A 13601-nucleotide genomic window follows, 5' to 3' on the forward strand; every position below is an offset into this window, starting at 1 on the left:
TTCTCTCTACCCTCGTGTCAAGAAGCGTTTGACGGAGCCGTATCCCTTGCGTCTGAGCGCGCTGATGAACTTCAAACGAGCCTCGACACCGAAGCGTTCAAGCGCCGCGAGCGCCGCATGCGCCGATCTCGGACGGGCGAGTCCGTAGAAACGTCCGTCGGCCTTTCTTCAGCGCTCAGTCTTAAGATCACAAGTGAAGAGCAAAGAAGAAAAAACAAGTGCGTCTCCGTCTCGCCGTCAGTCGCTCCGTGTGTCCCCGCGTGGCTCTGACTTATGTTGGCACGAGGGCTGATCAGCCGGTGCAAACATTTCTGATGACCCCCCCTCTCCCAACCCCCCCATATACCCCTGGTGTCAAAACGCATTCACTTCTCTCTCTCTAAATGCCGCTCACTGAAGGTGATTCGTATTACCGGAACATAAAACGTATTTCTATTTTTAACGCGGCTTATACTTTTATTTTTTTAATGGGTGGCATTGAGATCTTAGGGTTAGGGTAGTTTAATCCGGGTTCGTTTACATAACGTAATTTTAACATTAATTATCGTAACTAAAATATTCACGCACGACAAAAATGTTGTCATTATTTACTTACTGAATTATATTTGTAAGGCACTTTAACCAAAGCGCTGCCCAGTGAATTAACGATGGCACAAAACACATACTGTGGGGGCATGCGGCGAAATTGAATGGCGCAGTGAATGTTGCCAATATGGGGATGATGGTGAGGATGCTGATGATGATGCGTGAGAAGAAACGGTGAAGATGACGAGATGAATGAGTCGGTGGAGGATGACGATGGAGATGGTGAGGGTATCGGTGTTGACGCGGGGGGAAGGGGTAGATAAGGAAGGGTAGGCGAGTGACATTGGATGGGTCTTTAAAGGAGGGTCTTTAAAGGTCATTAAAGGTTTGTAAAGATCTTTAAAGGAGGAGCGGAAGACGGTGAGAGTGGGTGACTGGACTGTTCGCCTTTTGCCGTTCTCTGGTCTAACATTGTTGGTGAGATTAGGCCCTAAAAAAAGTTGACGCTGTCTCTGCTGTAGACCAATCAGTTTCAAAGACAATATATTACACCGTGTAATTTTTTTTTGTTCCTGGGTAGTAAGTGTTATTTTCTATTTGCTCATGCCTCAAAAGAACAGAAAATGGTTATTATTCCCCGCAAACGATGATTTTGTGACCAGGACAGTAATATTTAGAAATGTACACATTTTCCAGAACATTCCAGATAGATTCAGTGCTGAGCAAACTTGGAGTAACTTCTAGAACATTCTAGAACTTTCCAGTAATATAAATAGTAGTATAAATACAGGGGCTTTAAGCCCACCAGTTCAGGTTAATTCCAGCTGCCTAAATGGATACATCTCTGCATTTTTCTGAGATGGCATCGAGAGGCTGCTAGCATCCAGCAGACGCATTTTGCTATGTCTGCGGCCAATTTATAAAAAAAGAAGCGAAAAAGTACTCTGTGGAAGCATCTGCTAAGATGTGTGAGGCCTACAAGGCATATTTCGGCATGCCTGTCGGGGATCAAGACAAACCTTGGGCACCTCATTTCATCTGCGAGCAATGCAAAATAACTCTGGAAGGTAAGATGGACAATTGTTGCTCGGAATATTATGTTATAAAATTTGTTAAAGTTTTAAAAATTGTAAAAGTTTATCATTTAAAAATGTTTTACAATTTTCAATGTTATTGAAAAAAGACATCATATATAAAAAATGTTGTGAGAATCTTCTTACACATTAGTCATGGGTGAAATTAATGCATTTTTGTAGGATGGAACAGAGGGGAATAGAGAGCCATGAAGTTCGCTATCCCAATAATTTGGCGGGAACCCATTGACCACTCAAGAAACTATTACTTCTGCATGGTGGACCCTTCCAAACGTCGGACTGGCAAGAATGCCCCTGCAATCACGTTTCGGACCATCCTTCATCGCCCCGGTGCCACTCTGCCATGAGCTCCCCGTACCCACTCCTCCGGAGAGAGAGCAGCCGTCTTTAGAAGAGAGCAGCAAGTCAGAGAGCGAGGAAGACGTCGTAGATCCAGATGACAATTTAAGAGGTGGAGCTGAGGAGAGAAACCCATACTACCCCAACCAAATATACCTCAACGACTTGATCAGAAATCTTGGTCTCACCAAGTCCAGTGCCGAGCTTTTGACGTTTAGGCTCAAGCAGTGGAACTTGTTGGATAAAAGTGTCCAAGTCGCAGATCAGAGGAAGCGTCACCAACCTTTGTATAGCTTCTTCACCCGTCAAGATGGGCTCTGCTTCTGCCACAATGTGACCAGTCTGTTCAAGGAAATCGGAATCGCCTCTAACCAGAATTCTTCTTTGACAACTCATCCAGTAGCCTCAAAGCCGTGCTGCTCTATAATGGTAACAAGAACCCGTCTCTTCCCCTGGCTCACTCGGTGCACCTCAAAGAGGATTACAACAGCATCAAGACCTTGATGGACGCCTCGAAGTATGATGAGTACGGCTGGCAGGTCATCGGAGATTTCAAAATGGTGGCATTCCTGATGCGTCTCCAAGGCGGTTTTCCCAAGTTTTTCTGCTATCTTTACCTTTGGGACAGCAGGGACACCAAGGCGCACTACCACAGGCGGGACTGGCCACAGCGGACCGAGTTCTCTGTGGGGAGGAACAACGTCAAGTGGGAGCCACTGGTGGACCCCCGGAAGGTGCTGATGCCACCACTGCACATCAAATTGGGCCTTATGAAACAATTTGTCAGAGCTGTAGATAAGGATTTGGCAGCCTTCAAGTACCTTCAACACTTCTTCTCTAAGCTTTCTGAGGCAAAGGTCAAAGCCGTTGTCTTCGTCATGATTCATTGCAAAAAGGTTTCTATTTGGTGTTAGAACATCTTAAAACCTCCTGTTTGATTAGCATACTTTGACACTGGCAAGAAAGGTCCCATGTTATTAGAGTGAGTGACCGTTTGCATCACAGCCCTTGTGGAACCACGTGGATGAGCATTGCGGGCCGCTCACTGGTGGTCACCGGGGGACAACACCCTGAGAACCACTGCTCTATATAACAAAAACAAACCAAAGCTCTTGACACAGCCCATCAGTTGCACGCGACCTTCCTTTTTTGGTAGTGCATCATTTTAATCAGCGGTTCATTCTGAAACCAGCGCAGCCGTCCATTCAGAAAAGTCCAGAAACCTATTCCAGTGGATTGCCGGTTTCGCAGTCTGTTCTCCTGTAACGCGGCGTGTCGTTTTCATCACGTGAAGTGGCTGTAACGCGGTGTGTATTAGGGAACACATTTTAAAAAATGTAATTAGGATGCGAATTGGATATTACGCGAGTGAGCGAATGGAGTAGGAATAAGCGGGTGGTACCGGCTGCCTTGGCGTAGCATCGTCGCACTAGGTAGTGGGATGCTGCTGGATGCTTCTGGATGCTACCCACGCACCTCGGTCTTTGTTCGGCCTGCGTGCGCATCTCACGGTGCCATCGCCGGACTGTGCTTTAGCCGATGTCATTTCATATTGATTATAACGCAATTATATAGTAGTAGGGTTTTACCCTTTAAACTGGTACAAAACTGACACCTTTATACAAGGCATCATGTTTGCAATAACCACAACACAAGCAGTCAAAATGCAAACAAAAAGAAACAACTCTGATAATGATAATAATATGCACTGTCCTTGAAGTTGAGGGTAAAAACCTACTACTATATTTTGCCACTGGTAAAGGAGATGTCTCATAGTGTAAATGCTTACCCCGAGCTCTCAATACTCTGATAGTGCGCTGTTTTTGAGTTGTACGCCTTTTGGTGTCATCTGGTCCAACACCAATGGAGACTAGGCTCTAAGGAAAGCTGTCTCGGGTGTGGACCAATCAACTTCAAGGACAGTGCATATCATTATCATCATCAGAGTTGTTTCTTTTTGTTTGCATTTTGACTACTTGTGTCGTGGTTATTGCAAACATGATGTCTTCCATAAAGGTGTCAGTTTTGTACCAGTTTAAAGGGTAAAAACCTACTACTATATTTTGCCACTGGTAAAGGAGATGTCTCATAGTATAACGCAATTTTCAGTAGCGAGGCGACTACCGCGTCGCAGGAGAACGGGCTGCACACGTTGGCGCAAAGGGCACAAAGGGCACAATCGGCACGGTGGCCCAGGTCGCCATGCGGCACACGTGTCGTCATTGGCCAGTCGAGCGAGCAAAGGTGCAGCCCTGCAATTGCCCTGCTCGCACACACGCCGCTTGACATCCCAAGTCCAGGGCGCGAACAAGCATCGCGCGGGGTCACGGCGAACGGGTTCGCCGGCTTGCGTTTCAATCGGTTAGCGCGTAATGCAAACTTAACTTTTTTTGTTTGTTTGTTATTAATCGCACTCGCGTGTGCATTTACACGCGCGTGACAACCAGAGGTTAACAAGGTAACCTCCCACCCTCCCCCAAGTGGCACCGGCAGGCGAGAGGCGACGCTTAAGAAACGGCAATAAAAACACAAAAATACATTCGGAATTTTTTAATGGGCTGGTCATGCTGCCGTTAAGTGCTCGTTTGTACATGCAATTTCACCGGCGTTATGGCTATAATGAGAGGCCGCTACATGCACGCGGGAGTAGGGGGGGGGGCATTTACATTTTGCAGCCCTTCCATGAACCTGGGCTGCTTCGGCAGGTGACCTCGGTACCACGTGTAGGCCTTGGGTTATTGGCCCGAAAATATATGTATTGGTACCCCTTGGGGTGGCAATTGCTACCGACGATTTTCCGCACGCCGTCCATGTCGAGATTACGAATACGTAGGATAGCAATGGATTTGTCGTAGCTTTTATGAGAAAAAGGTCGTTAAAGAGGGGGGTGTTGTGGTGTATTCATCTATGTTTGTTTCATCGCTGTCCTTTGCTTTTGTATGTTTTTGCTGATCTCTTGGTTAAACCGAATACGCTTTAATCATGGAAGTTTGAACTTAGTCTTTGTAGACAACGTTGTTTGAAAACAAACCCCCGATGTCATTTGAAACATCTTGAAACAGCCAAAGCGTATGTGTGTGTGGCCGTATATATATGTAATACAACGGACGTTACGTACGCCAAGATTTCTACTCTCGGTGGACATCACCCATTGATGCTACCGACCAACCATGTTGTCTCGTGTGGCCTATTGGTGTGGAGGAGAAAGTATGAATTCATCTAGAGGTGAGCGAGCGAGCGAGCAAGTGGTTGTTTTCCTTATTACGTTAATTTAAAACGCATACGTATTTAAATTCCCAAACTACCTACAAGCGTCACGCGGACCAATTACAACAACGACCGCGTGTTGCCGCTTCTTGTAGTGCGCCTTGTTTAGCGGCGTCATTGAAGGGGGCTCATGCATTGCTCATAAAAAAAAACGTCAATAAGTGACCTTGACGACAAATGTTATAGGCGCTTGGGCCTCGGCCGAGCTACTTAACGGTCACACATTTCTTTAGCCCCCACCCTCAACCCCCCACCCCCTCCTCCCACCCCTCAACCCCCCACCCGCCACCTCCACCCCTCACCCCTCACCCCCACCCCCAACCCCCGCCCCTCACCCCCATCTCTACCCCCCACCCCTCAACCCCCACCCTCCAACCCTCCACCCCCACCCCTCGCAGCACCCCTCCACCCTCCAACCCTCGCCCCACCCCTCCACCCCCACCCCCACCCCTCACCCCTCACCCTCCACCCCAGCCCCTCACCCCCATCCCTACCCCCACCCTCCAACCCTCCACCCCCACCCCTACACCCCCCCCCTCTATTTTCACTTATGGGGTCAACTCAGCCGAAAATGAGTACCTGTCACGGTGTGCAGTAAACATCGCCGCCAGGGAGAGACAAAGGCGGCCGGGCGTGGTGCTGGCCACCAACCCCCCCCCCCCCCCCGTTGTGTGCCTCGCCGGTCTTCATAGGTGCTGCTACTCGCTAACAGCACTTGCCCAACGAGTCTCGTGAGGCTATACGGGGGATCTGTGCATTTGTAAATGCATACATACAGGGCGACTGCGCAGTAATTGCGTGTACCTAAGAAAGCGAATTAAAAGTAAAAAAATGTGTTTAATTCTACTAAGTAGGCTCTATTTTAATAAGCCAAGGGGATGTGCCAACGAACACGTGATGGGAAAGACGACGATGCTGGAGACGTTTCGATTGTCCTGCTCCGGTGAAGACGTTGGGGCCGACGTCGTGATGCTGTGCTGGACGCGTGCGTGCGTGCGTGTGTGGCTTCGTGCTTTCGACACTTCACGTGGCCTCAAGGTGCACATGGCCTGGCACAAGCGTCGTGGTGACGTCACCGCCACTTAGTGGCGAATGGCGGTTGTTGTTGTTTTTTCGGTAAAGTCACGTAGGTAAAAATTTAAATTAATAAAAGTAAAATAAAATAAAAATCACGACGTTTCGGAGGCAACACAAGCTTCCGTCTTCAGGTGGAACCGTCACAGCACGATAGCTGTGAAGTATTGGAAAATGACGGCAGGAAACTCCTTGACGGGAACACACTTCTTTTATTAAATCTTGACTTGTAACGATACAACGCGTGGCCTCTCTTCTTCACAATGCGGTCACCATACAACGGTACAACTCGTGACCTCTTCTCTCCGCCCTACGCTTCTCTTGACTCTCTTAGATTCTGTGCTGCTGTGTGCCGAATAAACAGGCCGAGCGTGTGAGGTGCCGCGACTTGCCGGGGATTGTAGAGATGACTTGGGCTCTCGGTCGTCGTCCAGCCGAGCTCCCATGGCGCGCTGCCGCGGAGCGCGGCACCCGGACGCCACGTGGCCCCGGAGGCCGCAGTTATAGCACGTGACGAGGGTCGGAGTAGATCTTGGTTGCTCCGACTTTCGGCCCGATCGCAGAGGCGACCGGGCCCCCGGCCTCCAGTCCCCTGGTCGTCCCGTGGCGAACGCCTCCTCTCGTGGGCTGACGACTTGGGGTTCGGCGACCACCAAACCCGGGGCTGCGACGACAGCAGCGTTGCAACCAACGCCTTGTTTCCGTTGTAGGGCCTCGTGCGCTTGAATACTCGTGGCGACTCTCAAAGAAGAAATATCAATCTCGTCAGCTGTGTTGATAGGGACCCCCAGGTCCTGCGCCAACTTAAGCAGCTGCTCCAAAACCATCGCGTCTTGGCCCTCCTCGTCCATCCGAGGGAACGCAGCATCAGCAAGAGCCAGCAACGCCGTGCGATAGGCCAGCGCGGTCTCCGTGGCCGCTTTCCGTCTTGCGTAGAAATGATGGCGGCACGCCGAGGGAGGTCCGTAGACCCTGGCCAACAAACCCAGCGCATCCTTCAGCGTGGAGCGGTCCGACTTCCGTGCAGCCCTGAAGGCCGCGAGCGCATCGTCGTCCAGCATGGCGGGCAACGCCCGCAGCGCCGTAGCATCGGACCACGCTGACATCTCTTGATGCGCCAAAAACCTCCGCTGAAATTGGCCCCAGTCTCCGCCTTCCGCCTTGAAGGCTGACAACGTGGGCAGGCGCTGCTGAAAAATGAAGTCATCCGCCTCGTGGTTCCTCTCCGTCTCTCCGTCGGTGTGTAAGATGGCGGCTCCAGCAGCAGACGTAAAATGGCGGACCCCCTCGCGCGCTGATGACGTCGATGCGCGCGCTTGGGAACCCACCACCACGTGGCGCTCGCCGTTCCCGCCAAAAGTAGGCCCAGGCGCAATGGCGGGAATCCCCCATTCGTTTTGGCGGGAATCTGCGGGGCGACCTTGTAAAATGTCCCCCACCGTCCCCGCTCCTCCCGACGAGCTGATCTCCGCCAAGATGGACGCGGTGGCGAGCAGCAGCTCCGCCAGTCGGGAGTGCGCCTCACGAAGCCCGGCGTCGGTCCCCGGTCGCTCGGCCGGCGCCGTCGACGGATCCTGTAGCGTGGGCAAGTCCTCCTCCTCACCCCCCGCCACCAGCGGCCCCGAGTCGTCCAGGTTTTCCTCGCGGTCAATCCCGTGGGTCCTACGGGTCTTCCTTGTCTCCATGCTTGGAAGCCCGTTTCACTTCTGACGCCAGATGAAGTATTGGAAAATGACGGCAGGAAACTCCTTGACGGGAACACACTTCTTTTATTAAATCTTGACTTGTAACGATACAACGCGTGGCCTCTCTTCTTCACAATGCGGTCACCATACAACGGTACAACTCGTGACCTCTTCTCTCCGCCCTACGCTTCTCTTGACTCTCTTAGATTCTGTGCTGCTGGCTCTCTGTGCCTCGTGTAGACTCCGCGCCTCGGCTACACTCTTCTCTCGTCTCGTGTAGACTCTGCGCCTCTGCTACACTCTCCACTCGCCTCGTGTAGACTTTGCATCTCTCTCTGGCTACACCGTATGCATACTCGGCTCGTGTAGACCTTTCTCTCTCTCTGGCTACACCGTATGCATACTCGGCTCGTGTAGACCTTTCTCTCTCTCTGGCTACACACTATACATTACTCAGCTCGTGTAGACCGTTCTCTCTCTCTGGCTACACACTATACATTACTCAGCTCGTGTAGACCGTTCTCTCTCTCTGGCTACACACTATACATTACTCAGCTCGTGTAGACCGTTCTCTCTCTCTGGCTACACACTATACATTACTCAGCTCTACTCTCCATTACTCTCCTCTCCGGGCTCTATCTCTGCACCTTCGTCTTCATTCTTAGATGGTTCCACTTCTGCCTCCCTACTCCTCTGTGCATCACCTTATATATCTCTTCTTCCCGGGAGACGGAGCGGATGCGGACCTCAACGTCGGCACCGCTCCTCAGTTACCCAATCACCACGCGCTATCTCTACGATCCGTTTCCGCCCAGCGCGTGTTTCCACTCCCCGACCAATCACACCGCGCTGCCACCCGATCACTCCCTCTCAGCGCGTCACCGGCACACAGCCAATCAGCAGCACTACCCCCACCCGCGCACTGACGCCTGCTCCTCCCCGTCAGCGCGCGTCACCACACACACACCCGTACATACGCGCTGGCACACGACGTATACACCCAGCGCGTATCACCACTACATCTGTATCAAGTGAAAGTAACGAATTGGCACGCTCTGTTTAGTGACACACAACATTATTAATTGGCCGTGTAGGGTGGTGGCGGGCTTAACGACACCACATTTATATATTTACACGATCTAACCCCAAAAAAAAACCCTCTTATGGGTAGTTCAAGGTGTCAGCCACCAGCTGACGGCCACGTGGGTCCAGCGATGCAGAGTCGTTGGACGTTCGTGACCGCTTGACGGTGTGAACACAAACCAATGGGGGGGGGGGGGTGAAATCATCGTTGTTGAGAATTATAAGCAAGCAGAGACAGCGCCGTCGCCGCCGTTGTCGTACGGCTCAAGCCAAGCCCGAGTCTGCTTGATGTGGACGCTGCCTGTCTCGAAGCCGGTGGCATTGTTTGCTTTTGCATTGACCCGATGCTGCTAAAATTGTTCGCGAACGGACGACTCACGGAATGTGTAACGATAATGGGATGTTGTCAATGAAAAACAAAAACGTATTTTTGACACCGATGGGGCAATACGGCAAGGAAGCGTTTTTTTTTGGTTTGACACGTAGTAGGCTTTCGCGACCAATATTACATCGCGTTGGTATAAATGCGTCAAAACCCTCCACCACCCGACACAGCCAGTCAGTAAGGGATTTGTCACGTAAACAACACGCCAAATAGTGATTACTTCAGCCCACCGGTGTGTTGGAGAGTAAATCCACAACATTAATAATCTGAGTAGTACGACGTTTCGCTGGTAATTCAGATTGCAAATGTTGTGGATTCACTCTCCAACACACCGGTGGGTTGAAGTAGTAACTATTTGGAAGTTTAGTTTACGTGACAAATCCCTTACTGATTGGCTGTGTCGGGTGGTGGAGGGTTACGACACATTTATACTTACGCGATCTCACCCAAAAACCTTTATTATGAAGCGTTTTTTTGGTCCGCTCACTCATTAATTTTGTTACTCGTTGAACGATTTGGTGGATTTGTGTTTATTAATCGGAATCGCGCTCTAGGCTCGTGAAATACTGGACGGGACCGATGCCCAACCGAGCAAAGTCACTGCAACCGCCGTTGGTTCAATTATCCGTGTGTCCATGTGTTGTGTATCATGAATCGTTGGACCAATACCTCATTATTGTTGTTGTTGATATGCGTCTCGCGTGAGTCTCAAGACTCTCCCCCTCTCCCCCCCCCCACCTCCCCTGGATCGTCCTCGTATCGCGGTTCCCAATCGGGAAACGTTGTTAAGGTCTTCTGGGCGGTCAAGGAGCGTGAGCGAGAATCGAACTCTGGCGCCCGGGTTCGTAGCGCAGCGCGCTCACCATTGCGCCACCGCTCCCCCCCCCAACACACACACACCACAAAAAACAGAGACAAAGATCCCCCATAGGGCACTTAAGAGACGATTGGGGCAAGTGCTGTTAGCCAGCACCTATGAAGGCCGGCACGACACACGAGGGGGTGGGTGGCCAACACCACGCCCGACCGCCTTTGTCTCCCCAGTGACGATGTTTACACATTGCACTAGGTACTAACTTGAGGCTGAGTCGACCTAGAGGAGGGCCACGACCGGTTCAGATAATCGTCATCAGTGTTGGCTGTGAGCGGGAATCGAACCCGGGTCGCCAGGTTCGTAAAGCAGCGTCGCGCTAACCGCTACATCACCGCTCCCCACGAACACCCCAACACGCACACTCCACGCAAGTACACCGCATACACCCCCATACACACTACACACGCACACCACACACACCCCCACCCACATCCCACACACGCCACACACACACCACACATACACCCCACACACCCCCCCCACACACACACCCACACACACATTCCACACACACACCACACACACACCACACACACACGTGCACTCGCAAACACCCGACTGCCACTGCACACATCTCTCTGGTAATATATTCAGGAGGACAAGGCGCTCCTCATTATTTAATGGGCAGGGCAGGAGTTTGGTGTGCGTAGAATTTTGAAGTATGATGGTCGGGGGGGGGTGGGGAGGGGGGCGGGGGGGGGGGATTCGGGGGGTAGAGTTAGAAACGGTGACCCCCCCCCGCCGCCCCGTCTACCCCCCTCTTTCTTGCCCTTGAGACCCAGGTTTGGCCAAACAGTGCCACTGAATGGGGCAATGGGGGATCGAGGGGTGGGCTATGGGGAGTGGAGGGGTGAGAAGAGATTGCGTGTCCGTGCGTGTGTGCGTTGGGGGGGGGGGGTAGTGGCGCAGTGGTTAGCACACTGGACTACAGACCTCGGCCACCCGAGTTCGATTCCCGCTCGCGGCCAACACCACGATTATCTGAACCGGTCCGGGGCTTCCGCTAGGTCGACTCAACCTCAAATGAGTACCTGGTGCGGTGTGTAAGCATCGCCGCTGGGGAGACCAAGGCGGCCGGGCGTCGTGGTGGCCACCCACCCCCTCGTGTGCCGTGCCACCCTTCATAGGTGCTCGTTAACAGCACTTGCCCCAACAGTCTGTTAAGGCTATGTGGGGAAAAAACCGGTCACCCCCTAGGTCGACTCGGCCGTAAATGAATATCTGGTGGAAAGTGCTGCTCCTACTTGTGTGGACTCGAGGCCGTTCGAATCGAACCTCAGAGGTAGCTCTGATTTTAATTATGGAAAAATATATTAATAGTTTACCAGATTATTCGACACTTGCTCGGCGTGTAAATTATTCACTCCGAGCCCCCTCTCCCCTGGGCAGACAAAGGTGGACGGACGTGGTGCTGGAAATTGGCGGAGCGGTGGCGCAGCGGTTAGCACAGTGCTCCCGTGGACGCGGCCACCTGAGTTCGATTCCCGACCAAGGCTTCGCGTTTAAAGTAAGTCGAGCGATATCGGAACACGTCCCTGGTCTCCGCCACGGTCAATTGAAGGATGTGCCCCAATGAACCACGACGTGCCGGCTCGCTAACAACAGCACTTGCTCCACTACTCTGTGTAGGCTACGCGGGGGATCTTTGTCTGTTTTGCGGGTAGGTCGTGATGTTGGTGGTGGTGGCGGGGGAGCGGGGGTTTGTAAAACCAGTGTAGTGCATTAAGTAGCGATTGCGCCAACAATTGGAACTTTAGACGGTAGACGGATGACAGGGTGATGGGTGGGGGGTGGGTGTGAAGGGGGGTGGGCGCTGCGAGGGTGATGGGGGTGTGAGCGTGCGAGGTTTCGGGGAAAGAAGGGGGGGGGGTGGGTGCGGGACGAGGGGGTGCCGGGTACTTTTATTTTTCTTGCGTTCCCGAATGAAAAAAAAAGTTGTCCCGTTCAGCCAAAACAGTTGGGTGCGTGAGAACACATCTGAGAATTCCTTTGGATCTGTCAATCAAACGTTGTCCTTATTCTTTCCCCACCACCGCCCCTCTCCTCCTCCTCCTCCCCCTGGATTTTTTGTCGCTTATCCCCCGCCTTGGCTCTGGCCGAGTCGAAGTAGCTCCCAGCGCATCGCCACGGCCGAAATAAGCCCCCCCCTCCTTTTAATTCGCTTGCGTGCGCGGCGATGATTGTTATTGCACTTGTGTTCTTTGAGGTTCTCCATTTGGCCAAACCCCCCCCCCCAACCACCCCAACCCCCCCCCCCCCAACCACCCCCCCCCCCACCGTAACCCACCCACCGCAGCCGGGAAGAGAAACGAGCTTTAAGCCGACACCGTTGGATGCTCGTTTCATTGTCGAGGGTCTTCATTTCTCGATGACATTTAAAATATTTAAAAAAAAGAAGAAAAAAAAGAGTAAAAATAAGAAAACCTCCTCTCGCGCCCGCCACCGCCTGTGAGGAGTGGAACCTTTCACGTCTGAAATTGCGGTTTCGTTCGACCGTTCATAACTCGTGCGTACGTGAGGTCACGCGGCCACGCGCAAGTGAATAACATAAAAACAAAAACAAAAACTTTTAACACCCAGGGTCTCGTTTTGCTCTGGTTTGTTGTTGTTGTTGTTGATGCTAAAACCCGAGCGGTCGCTTGCCAGCACCCCCCTCGCTCCCCACTGTGCATCCCTTTTTGCCTAAAAGCCCCCCCCCCCGCCGGGGTTCTGGCGTTTAGCTGAACGCGATTGCCGCGGCGATAATATCTCGTGACGCGACACGATCTCAAGCGACGTTCATCGTAACGATACAAAAAAATCATGACCAACACCTCAATTCGAGGCCCCAAACCTCATCACGCCTCCTCGTCCTCCTCCTGACTTTGGCATCTCCCCCCCCAACCCCCCCATCACCCACACCGGCGAAACCATCGACAGCGTCCGAACGCCAAGAGGCCCAAAAGCGACACCGCGTCTCCTTCGTGAATCGACACTCGGGAAGACGCACGACAAAGACGCGCAAGTGCGGACCACGGAAGTTCATCCCTCGTCGGACGGCGGCAACTCGATACGCGGAATTTCGCAACGAAACGCAACTTTGTAGATGTTGGGAAAGGAATGGTCGATACGCGTCACGTCATAATTCGCATTTCTCGAATGTTTTGAGTCTCGATTTAAAGCTTTCGTGACTGCAGGGATTCATCTTCTTGGTTCTTTCGGTACAGTCACGTAGAATGGGAATAATAAAATAAGCAAAAGAAAACATAATAAAATAATATGATAGATTTTATTTT

At 51.9% G+C, this 13601-nt stretch overlaps 1 protein-coding gene across 1 annotated transcript in view; it reads left to right on the plus strand.

Annotated features, from left to right (window-relative positions):
* The first annotated feature begins 773 nt into the window (after window positions 1-773).
* Window positions 774-13601, plus strand: part of LOC144732236 (iroquois-class homeodomain protein IRX-6-like) — a 101359-nt gene continuing 88531 nt past the window's right edge. Inside the window, exon 1 of the mRNA XM_078613635.1 lies at window positions 774-807. Coding sequence (XP_078469761.1) covers window positions 774-807 — 34 coding nt within the window. The remainder of the gene's footprint in view (window positions 808-13601) is intronic.

This window comes from Lampetra planeri, chromosome 42 (genome assembly GCF_965212315.1).
Source record: "Lampetra planeri chromosome 42, kcLamPlan1.2.h2, whole genome shotgun sequence".
NCBI lineage: Eukaryota > Metazoa > Chordata > Hyperoartia > Petromyzontiformes > Petromyzontidae > Lampetra > Lampetra planeri.